Below are 24562 nucleotides of genomic sequence, written 5' to 3'. Positions count from 1 at the left end.
CACTCGCCACCGTTATCACCCGCAGCTGCAACCAACCGCTAACGACACTCGCCGCCGCCGCCCACCACCATCGTCGACGCCACCACCACCGCCACCACCAACCGCCGCCACCGCCACCAACCGCCACCTCTGCTCCCACCCACCACCAACGACCACCTTGCAACCATCACCACTCGTCGTCGCCGCCGCACCGCCACTCGCCGCCACCACCACCACCCTTCGCCGCCGCCGACACCCACCACCGCCACCTATAACCACCCACAATCACTACCACCGACCACCACCACCACCACCACCACCACCACTCACCGCTGCTTTTATTACTCCGTTATTCTTGCCTACCGAATAATACACAATAATAACTCATTCCATTCACACATGGTAACCAAACAAGACATGCAATAGTAATGATCCATTGCATTCCCTCGTCCATTCCATTACCTCGTCCATTCCATTCCTTCGTCCATTCTATTACCACATACCAAACAAACCCTAATAGAAAAAATGAATCATACATATATGGTTAGTTATCCTAATTTTTATTCTAAGTCTTTATTTATTAATCAATACTTCATTTAGTTAATACTTATTTTTTATTAATAGTTTTTATTTATAACCTTTATATCAAGAAATGCGGATTTAGAATCGCATTTATTGGCTCTTAATTTTTTTTAGAACACCTATAAGATGCGGTTATATAAGAACCGCATCTTCTTGCTCATGTTTTATTCAAAACAAACATAAGATGCGGTTTAGAGAGGGTAACCGCATTTTTTTAAAACACTCATAGCATCTTTTGATCACTTTTGTACTAGTGAATAAAAAAGATTACAACCCAACTTAACTAAAAACCATACATAGAAATTTATTTAAAACAAACGACTTAATTGTTAAAATGGACACGCAAAATTTTCTAACCCGCAAGATGCAAGAAGGTTCTGCCCTGATGTAGTTGGTATTCCACATGAGCACCTCAATCGCTTGCTCTCCAGTTATGCTCTCTTTGCGGTTCGAGGCAATGATAAAGAGACTCTCGAAAAGTCCGCAAGTTGCTCGCATCAAAACAAACCTTCCAGTAAAGTAATGTGATTCTAGTCACAATTGTTTGCACCAACTTGTTGACGAAAGTGCTTAAAAAGTGTGTTTCAAGTAGAATGATGATCTGGAGGTTGCCCTTGCTCCGCAACATGCACCCAAATGGTAGCCAAAGCAATCTCCTCTTCCCTGTTCCATCGGTTCGTCATAAAAAAAGTTGAAAATATGATAAAGATTTTTGAAATTGTGGTGTGAATGGTGGTGAGTTGTAAAAAAATAGTGAAGATTGGGGATTTATATAGGGGTTTTGGGGATAAAATTTAAAGATCTTTTTTAAATTATTACCGCTTTTAATGGTCAAAAACAAAATTATTACATGCCTAGGTGGCATGGGGCGCCACCCGACACGATTCAACTTTATAATCACTTTAAGCATACTTTTTTGTGTGCAAAATCTAATATATTTTTATATTTAAGCATCTGATATTAAATCAAATAGTCATTGTAAAGAAAAACACTTTTAAATCAAATAGTTATTGTGAAGAAAAACACTAGAACATAATCAATTACTGGAACATAATCAATGAATACCTAAATCACGTATCATATGTGCACGCAATAACAAAATTCTCAATGTAACATTACATCTATAATCACGTAAATGATCAATGAATATCTAAATCACATACTAGATACTCAATGTATACCAAAATCTAGAATCACGTACCATGTGTGCAAAAGTGGTAACAAATACTCAATATAATAATCACTATCATGTGTGCAAAGCAGTAACAAATGCTCAAATGTAACACTACATCTATAATCACGTAATAACTTATATTACATATCTAATCACGTAGTAGCATAAAACAATTAAGTTCTCATTGTACCGAATGCATAATCACGTAATAAGCATAACTTTAGTAAAAAAAAACATTATACAATCAAAAAAGTTATTATAACGTAATTACGTACTAATACATATCGTTTGACATTACACGTGTTACATATGGTACATGATTATAGATGTAGGGTCACAGTGAGCATTTGTTATTGCTTACACATATGGTACACGTGTTACATAAGGTTGTGTGATCAACAACAGCAGGACTGTACCAATCAAGGAGCAATGATTGCAGGCATGATCAAAGGAGAAAACCCAGGTGTAGTGCAGTGCTAGATCGGATCAACAGCAGACTTCAAAGGTGGTGAAGTAGCGGGCTTGATCAAGATTGAAGAAAGAGGATGTTGCCTTGTTTGTGGTTATTAGTTCATGTGTTTGGACAAGTTATTGGTGTGATCCCAAAGGAGTCAGAAGACAAGGGTTGGGGTGTTGTGTTAGCTGCAGCAAAGGCGTTGATACAAAGCGAACACAAGATACTGAGTATTATGGTGAAAGAACTTCGTGTCTTACTTGGTATTCAAGACCTAGGAGTAACTTAACAAGATTATGGGGTGATTGTTAGAACTAATCTTGTCAATACTCAAAAGTTGGGGGATGGTAAATAGTTTAGTTTATTTTAGGTAGTTTATTTATGGTAGTTTTATTTTATTATTATTTAATTTCCTTGGAGGAGTAGGTTACTTGTTCTCCAAGGTTTTGTTTAGTATAAATAGGGATCATAGTTTAGGATTTATGTACATTCACTTTTAATCAAAGAGTTTTTCTTGTTAAATTTATTGTTTGATTAAGTTGAAGAATGTCTGGTTTCCAACAATTGGTATCATTTATTGTTTGATTAAGTTGAAGAAGGCCTGGTTTCCAACAATTGGTATCATAGTGGGATGATCAAGACCATTGAGAGTTGAAGAAATTCGTTAGGTTTAACTTACATGAACGAAAATAAAGAAAATGATATCTGGGAGTTGCACAAAGAGATAAAGAAAAGGATGATTTTTTGTTCATCTCGATTAAAAGAAAAAGGAGTAGCAATTTTTTTGTCCTTTAGTGGAGTTTGAAAAATAAAAAAAAAGGGTCTTTGTTGCTGTTAAAGGAACGAAGGAGGTTTTTTTTTTATTTAGTCACACAATGGGAATTAAAGGGAAAGAAAAAAGGTTGTTGTGATCAAAAGGCAGGTGTAAGAAGGTTTGTTGATCAAACGGTAGGAGCAGGTTGTAGTGATTAAGGTTGTGTGATCAACAACAGCAGGATCGTAGCAATCAAGGAGCAGTGATTGCAGGCTTGATCAAAGGAGAAAACCCAGGTGTAGTGCAGTGCTAGGTGGTGAAGTAGCGGGCTTGATCAAGATTGAAGAAAGAGGATGTTGCCTTGTTTGTGGTTATTGGTTCAAGTGTTTGGACAAGTTATGGGTGTGATCCCAAAGGAGTCGGAAGACAAGGGGTGCGGTGTTGTATCAGTTGCAGCAAAGGCACTGATGCAAAGCGAACACAAGATACTGAGTATTAAGGTGAAATAACTTCGGGTCTTACTTAGTATTCCAGACCTAGGAGGAACTTGACAAGATTAGGGGTGATTGTCAGAACTAATCTTGTCAAGGGTGAGGATATACTAGGAAGTTTATTTTGCTAGGAAGGCTAGGAAGTAATCTTGACCATCAATTTAATTAATCAATGGCTGAGATTAAAATGGGTGAAAGTGAACAAAAAAAAGAGGCGCGTGAGTTAGTTTGATGGTATTCTAGTCCATTCAAGTCAATAGTTTCTCTCTCCTCCAATTCCCCATCGTTTTTAAAACGTTAATAACTTTTTCATACGACAATATTTTTTTTATAAAAATTACACCATAAAGATGAGCGTTTTTTTATCTTTAAAACGAGCACACTATTGCTATACTTTTGAAAAAAAATTCGAAAACCCAGATGCGTAAAACGCAATGAATAGAACAACACACTATAACCTAGGTTCTAAAACGCAATCGAGCTTCATATGGTCGTGATTTATTTTTAACATGGTCATGCCTCTATTCTAACATGATCATGTTTATGTTTTAGCATGATCATGTTCTCTGCACTCAAATTATGAAGAAAACGTACCTAAAATGCAATGGGTTTCACATGGTCATGTTTCTCTTTTAACATGGTCATGTCTTTGTTTTAACATGGTCATTTTTTTGTTTTAACATGGTCATGCCTTTGTTTTAACATGGTCATGCCTCTGTTCCAACATCCAATATCAAGGTTCTAAAACGCAATAGGTTTTAACATGGTCATGTTTATGTTTTAACATGGTCATGTCTTTGTTCCAACATGATCATGCTTACCTTTTAACATGATCATGTTCTTTGATGTTATTTTACACTCCAATTCTAAAACGCAATGAAACCCAAAATCAAGATTTTGCACTACAGATTCTAAAAAGCAATAAAGCTTTAACATGGCCATGGTCATGCTTTTGTTCCAACATGACCATGCTTCTATTTTAGCATGATCATGTTCTTTGCACCCCGGGTTGTAAAACGCAATGAAACCAAAAATCAATATTTTGCACAATGGAGTTTTAACATAGCCATGTTTAAGTTTTAACATGGTCATGCTTTTGTTCCAACATGACCATGCTTCTATTTTAGCATGATCATGTTCTTTGCTTGTAAAACGCAATGAAACAAAAAATCAATATTTTGCACTGTAGTTCTAAAAAGCAATGAAGTTTTAACATGGCCATGTTTATGTTTAAACATGGTCATGCTTTTGTTCCAACATGACCATGCTTCTGTTTTGGCATGATCATGTTCTATGCACCTCAGGTTGTAAAACGCAATGAAAACAAAAATCAATATTTTGCACTGTAGGTTCTAAAAAGCAATGGAGTTTTAACATGGCCATGTTTATGCTTTAACATGGTCATGCTTTTGTTCCAACATGACCATGTTTCTATTTTAGCATGATCATGTTATTTGCTTGTAAAATGCAATAAAACTAAAAAACAATATCAATGAAGTTTTAACATGGCCATGGCCATGTTTTAACATGGTCAAGCTTTTGTTCCAACATGACCATGTTTCTACATGTTCTTTACACTCCAGGTTGTAAGACGCAATGAAACAAAAATCAATATTTTGCACTACAGGTTCTAAAAAGCAATGGAGTTTTAACATAGGTTCTAAAAAGCAATGTAGTTTTAACATGGGTATGCCTTAGTTCCAACATGATCATGCCTCTGTCCAACCATGATCATGTTCTTTGCACTGCAGGTTCTAAAACGCAATGAGTTTTAACGTGGTCATACCTTTGTTCCAACATGATCATGCTTCTATTTTAGCATGGCCATGTCTCTGTTTTAACATCCAGAAGAACAAAAATGAAAAGAACTCTAACTAAAACATAATGAGGTGAAAAACGCAATTGAGGTTTGATAACTAAAACGCAATAAAAATAAAATATAACATAACTTACAAAAGAACTCTGATTAACGACGGTGGACGGAAAAAGAACTCTAATACATCGTGGGGAAACTGGTGGCGGTGGATGGTGGAATGATGGTGTCAGATCTGAAATACCCAACAGGTGGTTGAAGGTGGTGGTTTCAGATCTAGTTTCCGGCAAGATGGTGGCGATCGTAGGTCGTAGTGGTGGTGGTGGTGGTGGTGGAGGTGGTGGAGTTGGTTGTGATGTGGTAGTTTATAGTTTTGAAAATGGTGGATTTGAGTATGCGGGTAAGAGAAATGAATTGCAGATGCTGGGTTTTTTTTTGATGATGGTGAGTTTTGACCAAAATACCCCTCCTTATGTTTTTCACCTTTGCCACATGTCATCCTCTTATTGCTTCCTATCCTTCCTAGCGAAATTAATCTTTCTATTTGATCTTTTCCCATCTTGTCAATACTCAAAAGTTGGAGAATGTTAAATAGTTTAGTTTATTTTAGGTAGTTTATTTATGGTAGTTTTATTTTATTATTATTTAGTTTCCTTAAAGGAGTATCTTACTTGTTCTCCAAGGTATATTGTTTAGTATATATCGGGATCATAGTTTAGGGTTTATATACCTTCACTTTTAAGTAAAGAGTTTTTCTTATTAAATTTGTTGTTTGATTAAGTTGAAGAAGGTCTGGTTTCCAATACTTTCATGGTAAACAATCTATCACAATTCATGCATGCCCCCACCTATTAATATTAGACAACTTTATAGTGGTTGTTAAGATATTTACTAGGCACTTTAAACAAAGGTCTTTTACTTCAACAATAGTCTCTACTTAATTTGCATGCTTTTACGGATGCCAACTAGGCGGGCGATAAAGAAAACTATCATAGAACCACCGGTTATGTTGTCTTCTTGGCTATAATTTTATCTCTTGGAGCTCCGAACGTCAAAGCACTCTAGCCCGTAGCTCTACTAAAGCATAATTCCAAACGGTTGCTTCTACTATAACTGAAGTTCAATGGTTAGCTCAAGTTTTGATTGAGCTTGGGTGCACTCAGCAAGTTGATGTCCTCACAAAGCCACTTCTATGACCACGGTTTCAGTTCCTAATCTCCAAGATTGGTCTCACTATTGGTTCGTCCGTCTTGTAGGGTTAAGTGACCCGCTCAAATATTGCCGCCAGTATTTTTGTGGTATATATAAATTTAAATGTATTGTATTTAGAGATAAGATAGTCAATTGTAATTAGTTAGATTCTCCTGTTTATCTCCTAATCTTTCTCATTGTATGATGGCTTGTAGTTGTATATGTATGATGGTTGTGTATGTATGATGGTTCAGGTTTTCAATTAATCAATTCAGTTTTACACATTCATTTGATACTTGAATTCTGAGTAAATTACAAGTTTTGTCTTTTATCTATACACTAAATTACTGGCTGTGTCCTTTGCCTTTAAAATTGATAGGTTTTGTACATTATGTTTCAAAATCCTACACGTTATGTCCTTTAGGCCTAACCCAGTTTATTTTTTCAGTTAAATAAGAACATGTGCAGGTCATATGAGGGTAGATATGTAATTTGTTAATCCGCTTATCTTTTACCCCAATATAAACCATCCTAAACCCTAGTCCTTCACATTTCCTCCAAATTGAAATCAGACCTGCCACAACCTAGTGCCACATCACTCACCCCACCACCCACGACCACCATTTTCCAGGTACAAAAATCGAGCAAGTGCACCCACATCTCCTCCATCCAAGGCGGCGTGTGCATACCACGCCTCTGTTATAATTATAAATGTAAAACACTAATGTTAGCAACGGTGGCAAGCATATGGATCCAGTGCAGCTCTGGAGCCTCCTACACCTTCGGAATATACTCTTCCACCCTCAAATCCACTCAAAATTACGATCAAACCACTCTAGACACCGTCTCCGTCTTCAAAGACATCGGCGCCAATATCGGAATTTTATCCGTTCTACTCTTCGACGTCGTTACCGTTAATTATCTCTCTCTCTCTCTCTCTCTAACCTTCACACATTATCTAAACTACAGACCACTACCGCAACCACTCGGCCACCATCGGTTACCGCCACCACCCGATCACTGGTTCCTCCCATCGCAACACCACCGCCGGGATTGAACATCAACGCCCTGCTTTGAGGTTTCCAAACTCGGACTCCCTTGGTCCAAATCGGTAGAATCCAAGGGTGGAGAGGACGAGATAACACCTGAATTAAGTGGGGGATGTCTGATTCATCTAGATTTGTGGGCAATTTCACAAGAACAGTCACTCTCTATTACACACTTGTGTGTATTCTTGGTGTAACTAGAATATCCCAACAATGACGGATGATAATGTTTCTCCCTGCAAAAATTGTGATACCAATTTATCGCAGACATGAATTATTTGAGGTTTGGCCTTCTCTAACGGTGCGAGAGCCATCTCGCGAATGAACTTTGACTTTTCTGCTGCTGATGGCCTGTAAACCAGACTATAATCATGCTCAGACGACGGGTTGAATGTCATACGCGCCCGTGGCTTGTAAGCTTCATGATTCTTCTGAAGTCTTCTAAAAACAGAGGGCTCTTCTTGTTTCTAAGTTGAGTCCTCTTCCTCAGTATTGTACTCCCATTCGTTGTTAATGTTGTGCGGCCCTAGCCGGCTACTCAACGGAGGCTTCCGCTGTTGGTGAGTGTGGTTGTCATAGTTGCTCTCTGTTTCTCCATAAGTATCGCGCGTATCGCACGTACTTTGCCTTCTTTGTGAGGATGACCTTTTGTGCTGTTGACTCTGCACATGTGCATGTTGTGGAGTTTGGTTGTTCACCTGTCGTGGAACGGGATGTCATAACCCCCGACCCCACCCTGGGAACGGGAGCCGTGAACCAGTCAGATGGTATCGGTGTTTATTAAATACGCAGCGGAATTTTTTTCATGAAGATCGTAGTTAGGAAATAATTTTAGAGTTTCAAAACACCAAAATTTTATAATAAATAAATGGGATAAAACCCCGGTTTTATTCACAATACATTTATAGGGATCAACCCTAATTATTAAAAACATGATCTCCTTTTTATTTAGGTAACTTTTGTAGCCACTTCTTTAAGCTTTCAGTGCTCCATAGCTGACTTCTAATAGCTTTCACATCAAGTTACCTGAAACGCATTTTTAAAAAGATTTTATCAGCAAGAAATATTGGCGAGTACATTCTAATTTATAAAAACATTAGTTGTTATAACATTACAGTATTAAGGGCGATTACAATGTTTATATCTACCAATATACTCATTCAGTACTTGCCACTCGACCGGATCTGTGGCTATGGTCATATCACTCATTGGCTAACCCATTGTCCAATTGTGAAGGTTATCAAGTAATGTATACAAAACCCCATAATACCGGTAGCAATTGTAGAATACAAAAACTTAATCACTGTAATTATAACTGATAAATATTTAAGGTTTTGGAAAACATTTGAAATAATGGCTCATAGACGGTGAGAAAAAGAGAATGGACTCACTCTGTAGACTTAGGTAGTTATAAAGCTTCCTGTTGGTGTTCCTGATTATATTCTATTAAAATAAACAATGCACACGTGTTACTAAGATAACCCAAATCACATTAGCCATACAACACGAGACAGAACTCCAACGAATTGCGTCAGGCAGAACCTTGACATGCGTTACGGAGTCCTAGATCAATCGGGTAGGGTAACGGATTAGTGATCGGCGTTAAAATACTTACAACGAGGCAGAGCTTCGTGTATTAGGGGTATAATACCTGATAATTTTCGCCTATAATAAAGGCAGAGAGAAGAAAGAAAATGAACTACTGAGACTGAGGCCTTCGGCCTCCTTATATAGGCTAAAAACGGGGTCTCTCGCGCCCCGCGCCCCGCGAGCCCCTCCCTTGTTTCCTTCGTGGCCCGCGAGCCAGGCCTAGCTACGGCTAGGTTTGGTTAGTCACAAGTGTAGACCTGCCGTGTGTTGTGCCACGTGGCACATTGAGCGTTCGCCAGCTAGCTCTCGGTCGCGCCCCGCGAAGCACACGGCCAAGTTGGTCGCGGCCCGCGAGCGCCCTATAATTCTTGTTTTATTTGATTTTTAATGAAATTAAGGTTATACGGATATAATTTTGCGTATACGGGATATATTAGGAGTGTTTTATGAGGGTTGTTATACGGGAGTCACGAAAGTATATGGTTGTATCTGCGCTTGAATCAGTGCTTGTTGTGCGCTTAGTTGCACGTAGATCAGATTCAGTGTCGCTTGGGACTTTGCGTACCAGGAGGCCAGAGTTTCTCCTTCCAGTAATCCTAACAGCGTAGAGATGTTTGATGGTACTGGCGCTGACGGACCAGTTGTAACGCCCCAAAAACCAAAGTGCTTAATTAACTAGTAAGGCTTCTTGGGATATGACATGAAATAAAAAGTAAGACTAGCTAACTTGGTTAGGGTTATTGTTAACTAAATAGATAAGTTATGACCAAGTAAAAATAAGATGGCAAACATGAGGGACCAAATCTAGCAAGTTGAATTAAAAGTTTATAAAATCAAAACACTAGTTAGTGTGTGTATGTATGTCGTGTTTAGAGAGAGGGAGAGCAAGAACTCCCTTGATTCAACCCATCACAAATTCCCCTAAATCAAGATCAAATTAGATGATGAAGCTTTGCATGAACGAGGATTCCTTATCATCTCAACCTAACAAACATATGGTAAGTTGTAGTTTTTGATTTGGTGATAATGTATGAAGTGGGTTTATGATAAATTCTTGAATTTGTATGAAATTAAGTATGAAGGTGTGTTAGAATCACCAAATAAAACTTAAGGTATGAATAATTTCAAGTAATTTGATGTTTTGACATAAAACTCACTTGGTAATGATGAAGATGGTGACATGGGTGTATCACTATGACCAATCCTTGTGCAATTCGGGTGTATGATATTGTATGTGATGAATTCTTATTAGATAAATTGAGCATGACATGAATTTATTTGATATTTAGTTGTTTTGGATGAATTAAAGTGATAAGATGGAAGAAGAGCATGAAATACTTGTACATTAGGCTTGGAAATTTGTACGCACACCAAGTGTTTGATAAAATGTCTAGGTGAGATCACGAGATGAGATTAGATGTAAGTAATGGGTGAAAATGTATAGGATGTGTATATGATGTAATTGGTAATAAACTAAACATGAGGATAGTATTTCAAATGGAATACATGAAGGATTTTTGGTTTGTTACATGATTTGACCAAGAATATGCATTAGAAGCTTGTACCATGTGCTTGAATGGTGTAATGCTCACCATGTTAAATTAACTAACACTTGTATGTGGTTATCAAATGTAGAATTATGAAAGCATTAACATGTGTAAAAATTGATTATGTTTATATTGTATATGTGACTAAGTGATCATGTAGTTATAAGGGCCATACAACATGAGTATGAAATGCATATAATGTTATTACTACGGTCCGCCATATCATTATGAGTGTGTGTTCATAAGTTGAAAGTATGAAAGTAGGAAAATTGACTTTCATAAAGTCAACAATGCATGAGAAGCATGGTTAGGCTTTCGGGCACAATTACGAGTAGAGAAGTCATATGTTATGCACTAGATGATTTATTGGATATGTATGATGATAATTGAGTTACGTGAGAAACAATGCGACCATTAGTGTATGTCATATGTATGCGGTAGTTGACTAATGCAAGACAAATAATGTATGTATGGAAAGAAATGAATGTTTGTATGTATGAGCATATATGCTAACCATGATATAAATGTGGTGACATGAAAGGATATGAACAATATTAGCATGGACTCAAGCATGGAGAGCTAACGGGTCAAGAGGAGGCAAGGAAGCGAATACGAATACGGACGCATAACGTAAGTGATTTCCGAACTAAATTTATTATCATATAATGAGTTTTGATTGCAAAAAAAAATATGGGAATCATGAAAGGATGGGTAGTAATGGTAGAACGAAAGTAAGTAAGGTCGTATTGGGTAATATGTGGATTAGTTATGAATAAAAACTATCGTTAAGTTCAAACGGGTCAAAATGTAGAAAGTATATGTCGGATGTGGAATTTGGATGTTATGGTGTGGGAATCATGTTAGAATGTTTAGGTCATCATAGTACTAAGGTAAGTATTGTTGTAGCGGGCCTAAGTAGTTAACTATGTCGGAAATAACTTGGTAAAATCAAACGGGTCAAATCAAGAATGTATGATAAAACTATAGATTTGATTATGGAGACATGGGGGCTTGGAATAATGTTATTATACGATTTGGGAAGTCCGGGATGCGCGAACGGGGGTCGAAACAACGAAAAGAACGAAATTTGGCGTCGGTGCTGCAGGGGCAGTGTCGCCCAACCTTTCTTCGTTTCTTCGTTTTTCTTCAATTTCGGACCCTGTAGACCCATTCCCAAGCCCCGTTAAGCTTCCATAATGTACCCCCAACCTTACCAAATAGTTTTGTAAGGTACGGATGATTATAGAACTCATTTTTAAGCTCCCGAATTATACCCCAAACTCATTAAAGAGTGATTATTAAATACGGGTAAGAAGGAGGCGTGTATGCAAGTATGTGTGGGAACGAAATAAATATGTAGGAATGTATGAATAGATTAATTGTATGTTAGTAGATGGAACCCATTAGTAAACACGAATAGAAATGAGTATACGTGTAGATTGGTATGTATGAGACTTATATGTATAGTAGTTTGTGACCAAGAATTGTTAGTATGAATATGTGAGAATGTAAGTTGTATGGAAGAGTTTGGATAGAGGGGTAGGTGTATGAAGTAGGATTTATCATACTCGAAAGAGTTGGATTAGATAATATGTATGCGTGTTATTGAACCATATGTATTCGAATGAGTGAGACTTGGATGTATGTATGCATGTATGTATGGTGTAATTATACAAGAGTATTAACAATGGTAACTGGGTTGTCTTTGAGAATGAAATGAAATGCAGGTACATTATTGTTGACTTATTGAAGGTTAAACACCGAGATGAAATGCTGGAATTCAGAAAGATAACCGAATGGAATGCATATAAGGATAGAACGCGACGTGATTCTATAATTATGAACCTTAGATTATATATAATGTCACCAAGTACTAATGATGTGAATGTATGTGGTGAATGCAGGTTGTATGGAATCACGGATCATCATCACGAAGTGTAAGCGGTTGAAGATCGAGTCATAAAATAAATTGTACGGGAATGTGTGATTATGTAATTTAGTAAACATAAGTTATGTTTTATATCCTAAATGAGAACGAAGAATGTATTTATTGTAAAAGAGTTATTTTAAAATGGACTTTCAAGTATGTCAAGACGATTATAAAGAAATAAATTTTAAGGGTCGTATTTCCGTTGCGTCTTTATGGTTAAAACGTGTTTGGGTCTTACACCAGCGTCATGACTTGTTGGGGTTATCGTGTAGGTGGTGCGGACGTTGCGCACGCGGATGGCCCCAACATTTGTGTCGTCCCCCTCAGTGGACTCGTCACTAGGTAGGCTTTGGACATGCACAATGTCTTCCACCGTACCTGCTTGAGAGCGTGCACCAGTGGGTGTGAAAGGAATTCCCTGACCAGCCATTGATCGAGAGGAAAAGAACAGCTCAGAGAAGAAGATGAAAAAGTGATTGTAAAAAATCGGTGGGTGCCAATGAAGAAACACCAAACTTATCTGGCGATTAATTTGTGGATTGTGTCTCAACAAATAAGGTTAATCTTCTTTGTCTCGTCCAAGCTGTGATGATGATTCTCCTGCAAAACACTAAACACCCCGTTAAGCTCGTTACGAGGAGGGGAATAGGGGGTTCTCCTCGTAACCACTCTCCGTCGTGAGAATAAGCATATGCTTTGAGGATTAAGTATGTAATTAAGAGAGTAAGAGAGCAAGAAAGTGGATCCTTAAACCTGAAGTGAAGGTTCCTATTTATAGCCGGAGTGGTGTGAAAGTAGATAGGCTGATGGGCCTTGGGTAACACCAAACTTATCTGGCGATTAATTTGTGGATTGTGTCTCAACAAATAAGGTTAATCTTCTTTGTCTCGTCCAAGCTGTGATGATGATTCTCCTGCAAAACACTAAACACCCCGTTAAGCTCGTTACGAGGAGGGGAATAGGGGGTTCTCCTCGTAACCACTCTCCGTCGTGAGAATAAGCATATGCTTTGAGGATTAAGTATGTAATTAAGAGAGTAAGAGAGCAAGAAAGTGGATCCTTAAACCTGAAGTGAAGGTTCCTATTTATAGCCGGAGTGGTGTGAAAGGAGATAGGCTGATGGGCCTTGGGCCTTGCGGTCGACAACAAGGAATATCCGTTTTGTCCCCTGTGCCACGACCGTTGGTGCTTCTGGGCGAGAGGAGAGCTGGCGCACGTTGATTGGATCCACGTGGCCTGACAGTTGTCCTTATTGTCTGTTCTGTCATCAGCGGCTAAGTGGAGATCGTGTTGCAGCTGTCGGCGCACGATGATTGGTGCCACGTAAGCGTCCTTGTGTACCTTCTTGTCTCCTGTACGATTGTCAATCGTGGAGCACGATCAGATACAACCTATTGGACGCTCATTGGCTCGTTGTTCTACCACTTGTACCTTAGTACTTGTCCTTAGATTAGCTACGCTTCTCTTGTGACAACCCTCAAAATTCCATGTATTCCGTACAATTTATTATTGATAATTAAAGTGCTTGACGACTGTGTGGAATTACTTAACTGCTTTCTGATATCTGTGTTATGCTTACATGTGCTTGTTAACATACTAGTAGTATGCAGAAAAGTCACTAAATAGTCCGTTATAATTTCCTAAGAGTTAGAAATTAAAAGTGTTACAAAAATATACATAAAAGACACTTTACGGATTAATTAAGCACTTTAACGGAACAGTATCAAACCGAACAACCGGACTTTACCCGGAACATAAAAATATTGCCAATGACATTGTTTATACTTTTCTGAGCCAATTAGGGTCCCCGAATACCCTAACATCCGTTATATTACACTACACACTAGTAACTAATCTAATCACCCAACTAAACTAACCAACACCTAACTAGATGATTGAAATTCAACCATAAACACCCCCCCCCCATGATCTGATCGGTTCCCCTAGGGAACACACACCACCCAATTTTGAATATTTTAATCATGCTTGTCCTATATCTAGAAGACATATTATTTGATGGGTAAAGCTCTAAACTTGGTTTATAAATAAAACCCAAGGATCACATTTCACTTCAAAACACTTAAACAAAATTTGGCACTCTCATCTCTCCCTCTCCTTATAATCGGCCGAAACCATCAACCCATATCCACCCATCATTCAAGTCTTATTCACTCATTCTACATACACACAAGTGTGCTAGAGATCATACGAGGAGACTCGGTGCTTTCGGAATCTCAAAGACCTCTCTAGATCGCTTTTATCCACCTAGTTTTCACTTTGATTCTTCCATAGCCTTGAGCTAGTTGTAAGTGCTTCCAAACACTTCCTTGTTCATGTTTAAAGTGGTTAATAAGAGATTTAACGGATGAAAATCAAGAACACTAAAGATCAAAACATAAAGTCTTGAATGAAAGATAAACTTGATGGATAAAGAGTAGATGTGTGTGTAAATCATGTAGATCTTGTGTTGTTATGATTCTTGTTGATTTCATGATGATTTTGCTGGTTAATATTGATGTTTGATGTTGTTGTGATCACTAAACATGTTAACAGAATTAATCGAACACAAATTAGAGAGTTAAAAGCTGAATCAGAAAGCTGTTTGGTTTTACAGCCAACTTCAGTTGGCTGTAACAGGACCATAACTTAACAAAAAATGCATTTTCTGAAGCCTAGATTTATGTATTATGAAATACGGTTCTAATGGCACTGGAATCATAATTTTTGGACTTCGTTTACTATTTTTAAAGTGTCATTCCGTAACAGCAGCTAGAGCTGCATTTGTCTGCTGAAAATATACGTTCTGTTTTCTGTCGTAACTTGAGTTCTGTGTAGAGTTAGATCATGAAACTGGTACTGTAGATGGATACTGATGTCATAGTAATTGTCCCACTGAAATTTCGTCAATCCGACTTACAATGAATTTTTAGTGAATTATTCCGTGGGCTGCAGTCAGAAAATAATGAATCTGATTGCAGTCCGGAAAATGATTTTTATTAAAATATTGGTGATGAATTAGATCCCGAGATTTTTACACAATAATATTTGGGTCGTTTAGCATCTTCTGTAAAAAGTTGGGAATTTTTGAAATAAGATAACTATTTTATTAAAATGCTCGAAAACAGCCCAGTTTCAGATATTTAAGTTGAAATGACATAAGTAGTAATTTGCGTGTCTAAATGTCGAGTATGCTATCTGTGAATGATCTAACATGTTATGTGTCGATAAAAGTGTTATGTGCAATGTCGTATGTTTATTTGTGAATGGGAATAGATGGGGAGGTTACATGGGCATAAACCGTTAAAGTAATGCATGTTATGTGATAGATACGTGTAGGAACTTTGTGCTCTATTTGAAAACCACTAAATGACTAACTGGTAATCATATTAGGACGTGATTGACCGACCTTGACTGTTAGCTATATTTGAGAATCTAACCGAGCAAACCAAGGTGAGTTCACACACTTTCTAAGGCATGGGATTCCCGGTGGTTTGGGAATGGGTTAAAGAATTAAAACGGAATCTACATATCTTACTTAGGTAAGATATGTACGGTCATCCTCCTCAGGTAGGATGCCAGTATTAATCCTGCGTATTCTCTTTGGGAGAACTGCGTACGTTCGTCCTCCTTGGGTAGGACAACAACCTTAAAACTTACTAGACAAAACTCTATCATAAGTCCCTCATTTTATATCGACTTAATCGCCGAGGCCAATGGTGAACGGGTCATTAGTTAATAGCGCTATTAGGTTTAACAAACCTCACACCGTGCCAGTCGGACGGGCGTGTACTAATGGACTATGGTAAACCATCAGTGATGATAGACACTGATGTAGGGCACAACTTACTTGCGTAGTAGTCGATATCATACGGTCTAGTAGTTCACATGGGGAAGCCCCCACTAATCATGGACAGGGTATGGGTAATAAAGAATGAACTGTTTAAATTTTCTTTCAACTATGGGGTAACCCCCACGGCAATTACGCCAACGAAAGACAAACCACGTTTTCATAAACAACTTAAAACAAAACAACCAAACGTGAACTCACTCAACTTTGTTGTTGACTCGTTGTTACATGCCTTACAGGTCGCTAAATGCTTGGAGCTTGCACGAGGAAGGAGTCGTTGTGGAGTACGGACTGTTATGTTCCGTGCTTAATATTTAAATCCTCATGAACTGATTAAACTTACGCTTTGAACTTTAAACTTATAAACTATGGACTTATGATTTGGACTTTACGTTTATGCTTCCGCTGTTTAATTTAAAACTTGGTTAACTAACTTTTGGTCACCAATCGTATTGTGGTTGGCTTTATTTACTTAAATATGTTGTTCAGTATGATTGGTGGCTCGATCCTGGTCATGTCACGCCTCCAAGCGGTGGTGCTCCGCATGGTGGATTTTGGGGGTGTGACATCTCTCATCCGCGCGGCTATCAGAAATATCCCAAGTAGCCGACGCAAGGTCAAGGAAGCGAGGGTTTTTATCCAAAGAGCCAAGTGTTAAATCTGGTCTTGTGTTTGCCTTGACCCCACGCGCGACCTAGGTGATACCTATTTGGTCGGCGCAGGATTGGGAAAGCAACCAAATTAGTCTGTTAAGGGTATGGTCTCGCGCGCAACCTGTCTGGTCGGCGCAGAATTTGGGACCATACCCCTTCAATTTCGATCCACCAATTTGAGTTGAAATCCTTGAAAAATAGCACCGAATTTGATTAGCTTCGTAATTTTAACTTTGGAAGGTGAATGTTTTCAAATAAAATAATATGATCAAACTTTGAATTTGAAGATGGTGAAACCCAAATTCAATCACCAGGCGGCTCTGATACTAGAGAGAGAAATGGTGGAGAGAGAGGGAGTCTTGGGTGTTATATATTTTATTTTATCTTTTTTTGTTTTTTTAATTAACATACTTTTAATTAAATGGGTAAAATTACAAAAATACCCTCATGTGATATGCACATGATCCTATTTAACATTAAAAACAAACTGAGTTAGAGCTAAAGGACATAACGTGTAAGATTTTGAAACATAAACTACAAAACCTATCAATTTTAAAAGCAAAGAACACCGCCTGTAATTTGATATATAGATAAAGGACAAAACTTGTAATTTAATTCTCTAGGATTAGGATCAAATACAAAGGATCCTAATTGTAAGAAGTGTAAGAAGGATTTATAGAGTGACAAGTGTCCAATAACCTAAAAAAACCCACTACACAAAAAAACCCCACTACAAAAAAAAAAAAAAAAAAAAAAAAAACCTTAAACATCCACCACCACCAAAAACCTAACCCCCCCCCCCCCCCGGGCACCCCACATCACCCACCCTAAAAAAAAAAAAAAAAAATTCTTTTTTTTTTTTGCCGAGGGGGTTAGGGGTGGAGGGTGTGGGTGAGTGTGTGTGTGGGGGGTGGGGGGGGGGGGTTAGGTTTTTGGGGGGTGGGGGGGAGGGTTAGGTTTTTTTAGGTTTTTGGGGGGTGGGGTGGGGGGGGTTAGGTTTTTTTTAGGTTTTTGGGGGGTGGGGGGGGGTTAGGTTTTTTGGGGGTTTTTTGGTGAGATATAGTTTTTTTTTTTGTTTTTTTGCCGGGTGAGGGGGGGGGGGGGGGTTAGGTTTTTGGGTGGGGGGGGGGGGGTGTTAGATTTTTGGGTGGTGGTGGGGTGGTTTAGGTTTTTGGTGGTGATGTAGTGAGTTTAGTTTTAGGTTATTGGACACTTGTCACTCTATAAATCCTTCTTACACTTCTTACAATTAGAAGCCTTTGTAGAATAACTTGACCCTAATTCTCTATACAACTAGAAACATCATATCTCAAACGCTTCTTGGATGGCTGCTTTAACAAGTTCTAACCATTCATTGATGAATTCAACTATTCAACATGTGTATCTTAAAACCTCCAAATTTGGTCAAATCAGATCAAATTTTTAGGAACTCCCATGGTTAAAATAGATAAACTCATGATATATTGTTTCCAAAGGTTATTTTATAGACATCAAGTAGGATGATTATAAACATATATACACCTTGATTACTCTTTCTTCCATAAATGCATGTCTTCACTAACCGTTTGAAACAAGTGATTGGCAAGGTTGTATCCGAAATGCAAACAGTTTTCCTTTCTGGTCATAACATCGTTAACGAGGTTTTGTCATGGCTTAGGAGATTAAAAGCTCAGGCTTTCCTCTAAAGATTGATATCGAAAAGGCATGTGATAACCTTCATTGGGAGTTCCTGGATCTCGTATAATTTCAAATGGATTTGAAAGATATGGCGTGTTATGTTGGTTGCAAGCCAGTTAAGTTTCCCTTTCAATACCTCGGTCTAAATGTGGGCGGTAATATGAATAAATGTAAACAGCTTGAATCAGTTTGGCGGGTATTCTTATGGGGCAGTAATTTAGAAAACATGAGCATTAACTGGTTGGCGTGAGACGTAGGGTTGTTCAAAAAGCTCGCGGCTCGGAGCTCGCTCGAAGCTCGCTCGGATTTAGCTCGGAAAAAGCTCGCTCGATTTGGCTCGGTTTAAAAGTGAGCCGAGCCGGCTTGGCTCGGTTAGAAAGTGAGCCTAGCTCGGCTCGGTTTAGCTCGAATTATTTTACTTATAATAAGTTTTAATTTTATATACATTATAATATATTACAAAAAAAACTGATTATTATTTACATGTATATAGGTTTGTAATTTGATATTTATGGCATATTTGAAGATTGATTACCATACTAATGAACTAATATTGTATTTTATTGAAATTAAAACTTATTTTGCGTTGTTAAACTTGATTTTGGTTTGAATTATATTAGATTGAACTTATTTTGAATATATTATTTTAAATTATTGAATAATATTTTAGGCTATTAAATTTTAAGAGATATATATTAGTTTTTTTTTATAAAATCGAGCCAAACCAAGCCGAGCTAGCTCGGTTTAAAACCAAGCCGAGCCCGAGCTTAGATTTTCAGCTCGGTTTCAAATCCGAACCGAGCCGAGCCAGCTCGGTTTATAATCGAGCCGAGCCCGAGCCCGAGCTTGGCCTGGCTCGGCTCGGCTCGGCTCATGAACAGCCCTACGTGAGAGCACGCTCCTTAGAAAACGTGAACTTGGCCTTACTCTCGAAATGGTGGTGGAAAGTTAGAACAAAAAAGGATAGCCTTTGGTTCTAAGTTAGTTCCTTTACTCATCATACCTACAACACTTCGAATTCCATTCCCTTCAAGGCCTCTGCGCCTTGTACGTGGGGTACAATTGTCAAAACTGGTGCAGAATTTGTAGAGGTAAACATCAAGTTGACCCACTTGATAAAAGGCCTGGTTGGTGATAGTAAGGTTGTACGTTTTCGGCTCGACACTTGGGCTGCCCATGCCCCCTTTAAGGATCTGTTTCCAGCCCTTTTTGAATTTGAAGTTGTTAAGGAGTAAGGACCGTCTCTTGTCCATGATTGTTGCTCACTCGGTCACTCCTCAACGGCCCTATTACTTGGCATTGGCGTTAGATGCATGACCCGGAAGGCTTGGTAGAAACTAACGAGTTGCATGGAATTTTGGACTCCCTTAGTCAGGTCCGCCTCTCTTCCTGCAGGGATAGATGGTCTTGGCTCGCGGCTCATGGTGCAATGTACCGAACATCATAGCCTTCTTGGTACGTGACTTATTGGAGTTCCACAATCATGCTAAGTTGTCAAAGTTTGAAATCTGATTTCAAATAATCTCACTCAATGAGTTAAGAGAAGTTGAGACAATGATATTATAGGGTTGTAAATTTCAACTGCTAAAAATTGGGACTAACTGCAAAATAAACCATGTCCTAAAAGAAACAAGTCAAATAACCACATATAGTAAGTAACCTATTTATATGTTGTAGAAAAGATAAACATCCTACTAGCAAAGCAAATATAGATAGATAGATAGATGATATTCAACATGTTTGTTAGAATTTCGGGTTTACGGGCGGATTTTCTTCGTGCTGCAAGAAGGGCATTTGTACTGCTTGATACTTTCAGCTTTCGCGGGTGTTATTTTCACACACTTACCGTGATACCACCTCTCGCAGATGTCACACCCGATCCAAAACTCATCACCGCTGTAATTCCCTCCACACGTCCCACAAAGGGTTTCCCCGTGCTCGTCTTCTTCCTCTTCTGCATAACCCTCATCATAGACTCTTGGTGTGCTTTTTGATTGCCCGTCATTCGTCCTCTGTAACCAAAACAAATCCGTATGAGTCAACGCTAGGGGTGCAAACGAGCCGAGCGGCTCGCGAGCTGCTCGAGAAAAAGCTTGAAACGATCCGAGCCTTATCGAGCCCGGTCCGAGCTTGAGCCTAAAGATAGCTTGTTTATTTATCGAGCCCGAGCTCGAGCCTCGCATGTGAAGCTCGTCAGGCTCGTCGAGACTTATCGAGCTTTAGCGCAATTTAGTTTTTATTAATATTTAATAACATTTACCCCTTACTTAAAGTTTTCTAGCACACGAGCCAAACTTATTTAAACTTGTTTACGAGCCGAGCACGAACCTAAAGATAAGCTTGTTCGAGCCTCACCTATCGAGCTCACGAGCCTGAACAAGTCTAGTTTTATATTTAATATATTTAATATATTAATTAACAGATAATAAACGAGCCGAGCCCGAGCTTGAGCTTTGAAAACAAAGCTCGAACCGAGCCGAGCCCAAACTCTCATAAGTATATTTAATATATTAATTAATAGATAATAAACAAGCAGAGCCCGAGCCGAGCTCGAGCTGAGCTCAGGCACTCGGCTCGTTTGCACCCCTAGTCAACACACTACCCATTTTGACCCGATCCGCCCATTTAACCACCTTTGACGTACTAGTTACCTTTGTGCTGGATCTAGACTTGTTGCCGTTATCCACATTCGGCTTGTCCTTCACATGCTTCCTCTCCGTCACGACTTCAAACACGGTGGGTATCTCGTTTATCAGGGCGAACAAACGTTTCCTGTTCAAGTCAGATTCAGAGTCTTTAGCCATGAACCAGTAACCAAAACCTAAACACGTCTATATTCTACTCGGCATTAAAACGCTTATATAACCAGTAACCAGTCTACAGGTGCCAATCGTGTTTGCTTGGTGAGTTAAAATCGTTGAACCCGAACACTAGCCATATATTAATTCGTGTCAAAGACATCAATCCTAACCTGACCCATTTATCTAAACGAATCAAACGAGATGTAATCAAGTTGTAACGTGTTATTTAATACGTAAACTAGTTGGTGGGTAGACTTGTTTAATTTATCATTGTTAACAAATCAAACCAAAAGCCCATTTGACCAAAAAGTCAACCCGAACAAGACCTGTTTTTTAAACGTTAAACAAAGCAAACCAAAGAACGAGAAACGTAACGACACACACACACACATATACATAGAGAGAGAGAGAGAGAGGAAGGTTTAAATACAAACGGCTCTTAACGTGCGACGGTACGCGACTACCAATATAACATGCGTAATTATGAAGAGTTAATTACTATTGTGCCACCGTGTTCAATTGAAGGCCTAGATTTGATCAGATATGCGGTTAAGATTCTCGCGTATGCATCGCAAGATAAGGTGTTAACCGGCCTCTATATATAGATATATATGCTAAAATGTATGAATGGAGATGAACGGAAACAAGGTTATAATGAAACGTGAGATACAATGGATGAGAAAGAACTGGCACCTCTCATTCCTATTCAAACGAGCACCGAAGTAGAAAGCAACCGCTAACAGCCAAGAGTCTGTATGCACGGCAACCAATGACAGCCAATCTCTTTTGTGCATCCCGTCTCGAGCAAAGTTAATACCCAAAGCCGGTTCCGGGAGTTCTGGAGGAACTTCCTCTGCTGGAAGTGTTACTTCCCATGTTTCGTTTGGATGTCCGTACAAACACAAGTTCTCCTTCTCTACAGGTGTTCAAAATTCATCAAATTAACCAAAGTTAAACCCGTCTAAAGTTAGTTCAATACACCAAGCAATCAGTCCATCACTTTCAGAACATCGAGTAAAATCAAACCATCACTTTCATAACATCGAGTAAATAACGTGAAGCTCACTGATTATATCACAAAAGAGCTCAAAATCACACAAATTATACAATTGCATTTGAACATTAAAACTTAATTACAAATTACTAATTAACACAAACAAAACTTCTATATGAAAGCAAAAATCAAACCATCGCTTTTAGAAAGTCAATAACGTGAAAAAATCACTGAGTATATCACAAAAGTGCTCAAAATCACACGAATTATATAATTGCATTTGAACATTAAAACTCACTTACAAAAAAAAGCACAAACAAAACTTCTATTTGAAAGTTAAATTTCTAAATTGTTCATCAATTGAAATCCAAAATTACTTCAAAATCAAACCAGCATTTATATAATATCAAGTAAATAACGTGAAGCTTAACTGCCTATATCACAAATGTGCAAAAAAATCACAAAAATTCTATAACTGCATTAGAACATTAAAATTCAAATACATACCAAGCACAAACAAAAATCACTGATTAAAATTCAATCTACTAGAAACTTATACTACAAAACTGTTTATCAATTTGAAAGCTAAAATAACTTCAAAAATCATATGAATTATGTACCTGCATCTAAACATTAAAATTCAATTACAAATTAAGCACAAACAAAACCTAAAATTACTTCGAAGATAATAACAAGTAAATAACAAGCAATAATCACTTATTACACCACAAAATCGCTCAAAAATCACACAAATGAATTCAAACATGAAACTAAACCTGGATCACAAGTGGCGTAAAATTCATCAACATCTGCAACAAGAAACAATAAAAAAATCAGCAACTAAACAAAGTCATAAGCTACGAAAACGCAAAAGAAAAGAAGAATACCGTAAGTGAGAGCTCGAACGATTCCGGCACGACGAGCGCTGTAATCCTTGAAGATCTCTTCAACGGTGCGAGGACTGGAAGAAATTGCAGCCATTTCCATAAACAGTGAATCAAAAGGTTTCAGATCTGAGAAAGTAGCGACGGATCGAGTTAGGAGAACGAATCAGATGTTCATTTTCATGGATGAATTTGAAGGTTTCAGTATAAAGCGTTTGTTAGAGAGAGAGAGAGAGAGAGAGAGGGAGAGAAGAGAGAAGAGAGAGAGAGAGGGAGGACTGGCTATCCGAAACAAGTTTTGACCTTTTTTACGGAGATGATGAGATTATAGCCGTCCGATTTTGATTCTTCTTTCTTATCTATGTCATCCAAATTTCACGTTTCAAGTTGAAATGTGATTCACATTGACCTAATGACAACCTCTTGAGGCTCTCGTGTCAAGGTGCACGTAACCAATGTTCATGAGTTGTTCGTGTTGGATGTTGTGCTCCTTGATCGTGTCTTTAAAAGCACCTATCGACGTCATCCAGAGTATACCTCACAGTTGTCGTTTGGCTTTCTCTCAAGCGTTGAAAACCGCTCTCTATAAGGTGGTTGAAAACCAGATCTGTTGAAGCATGGGTTAGGTTGTTCCTTCTTCCTCGTTGCACTTTGCAAGTGTTCAGACCAACAAATAGGGAAGAAAACAGGTCTCGGAATAGGAAGGCATTGCAACAAAGATCAATCCTGAATTCTTTAGCCACGTGAGGGAAAGATGATGGTATTATCATGCTAGTTAAAGATATATATTTAATAATCCTAGTGTGGGGTCTCTAAGTCAAGGAGGTGTTGATAATCCTAAGGAGAGTACGGTTTGTAACACAAATATCGGGCAGTGTCTTTGAAAGGTTGTAGATGGCCACTTTACAACTGTGGTAAAGGTGTTATGCTCCTCTGGTGTTGCTCCATACAATGGTAATACCATACATGCTTTAGAGGCTAAACACTCGTACAAGGATCCTCCATCTATGCTGGGCACTATATATTCTGAGTCTCCCCCTATGGCAAAGGTTGATAGTGTCCTTGGTTGCATTAAATCGTTTCCTAAAGGAACCTCGTGTGGGAGGGACGGCTTGAGGACACTACACATTTTTGATGCTTTATGTGGAGAGGGGT

The 24562-nt window shown here is 38.4% G+C and overlaps 1 protein-coding gene and 1 long non-coding RNA gene across 2 annotated transcripts; one reads left to right on the top strand and one right to left on the bottom strand.

Annotated features, from left to right (window-relative positions):
* Positions 1 to 9954: 9954 nt before the first annotated feature.
* On the top strand, positions 9955 to 12697 carry LOC110910931. Its single transcript, XR_002576592.1, has 3 exons — positions 9955 to 10072; positions 11163 to 11251; positions 12526 to 12697. It is a non-coding gene; the product is annotated as an uncharacterized LOC110910931 (long non-coding RNA).
* A 7594-nt stretch (positions 12698 to 20291) lies between these two features.
* Positions 20292 to 23712, bottom strand: LOC110912988 (PHD finger protein ALFIN-LIKE 2). Its single transcript, XM_022157841.2, has 5 exons — positions 23411 to 23712; positions 23300 to 23332; positions 22223 to 22445; positions 21380 to 21500; positions 20292 to 20740 (listed from the first exon to the last, which is right to left on the bottom strand). Exons 1-5 carry the CDS (start codon positions 23508 to 23510, stop codon positions 20486 to 20488), a joined length of 732 nt encoding a protein of 243 aa, XP_022013533.1. The 5' UTR covers positions 23511 to 23712; the 3' UTR covers positions 20292 to 20485.
* Positions 23713 to 24562: the final 850 nt, after the last annotated feature.

This window comes from Helianthus annuus, chromosome 15 (genome assembly GCF_002127325.2).
Source record: "Helianthus annuus cultivar XRQ/B chromosome 15, HanXRQr2.0-SUNRISE, whole genome shotgun sequence".
NCBI lineage: Eukaryota > Viridiplantae > Streptophyta > Magnoliopsida > Asterales > Asteraceae > Helianthus > Helianthus annuus.
Note: the sequence above shows the minus strand (reverse complement) of the source record. Positions and strands in the feature narration are given on the sequence as shown.

Excerpts from the sequence above, each read along its gene's own strand:
- LOC110912988 (XM_022157841.2), bottom strand. The coding sequence starts at position 23,510 with ATGGAAATGGCTGCAATTTCTTCCAGTCCTCGCACCGTTGAAGAGATC. Across the intron at positions 23,333-23,410 it reads CGTTCGAGCTCTCACTTACG|ATGTTGATGAATTTTACGCC; the intron begins GTATTCTTCTTT and ends TTCTTGTTGCAG. Across the intron at positions 22,446-23,299 it reads TTACGCCACTTGTGATCCAG|AGAAGGAGAACTTGTGTTTG; the intron begins GTTTAGTTTCAT and ends GAACACCTGTAG.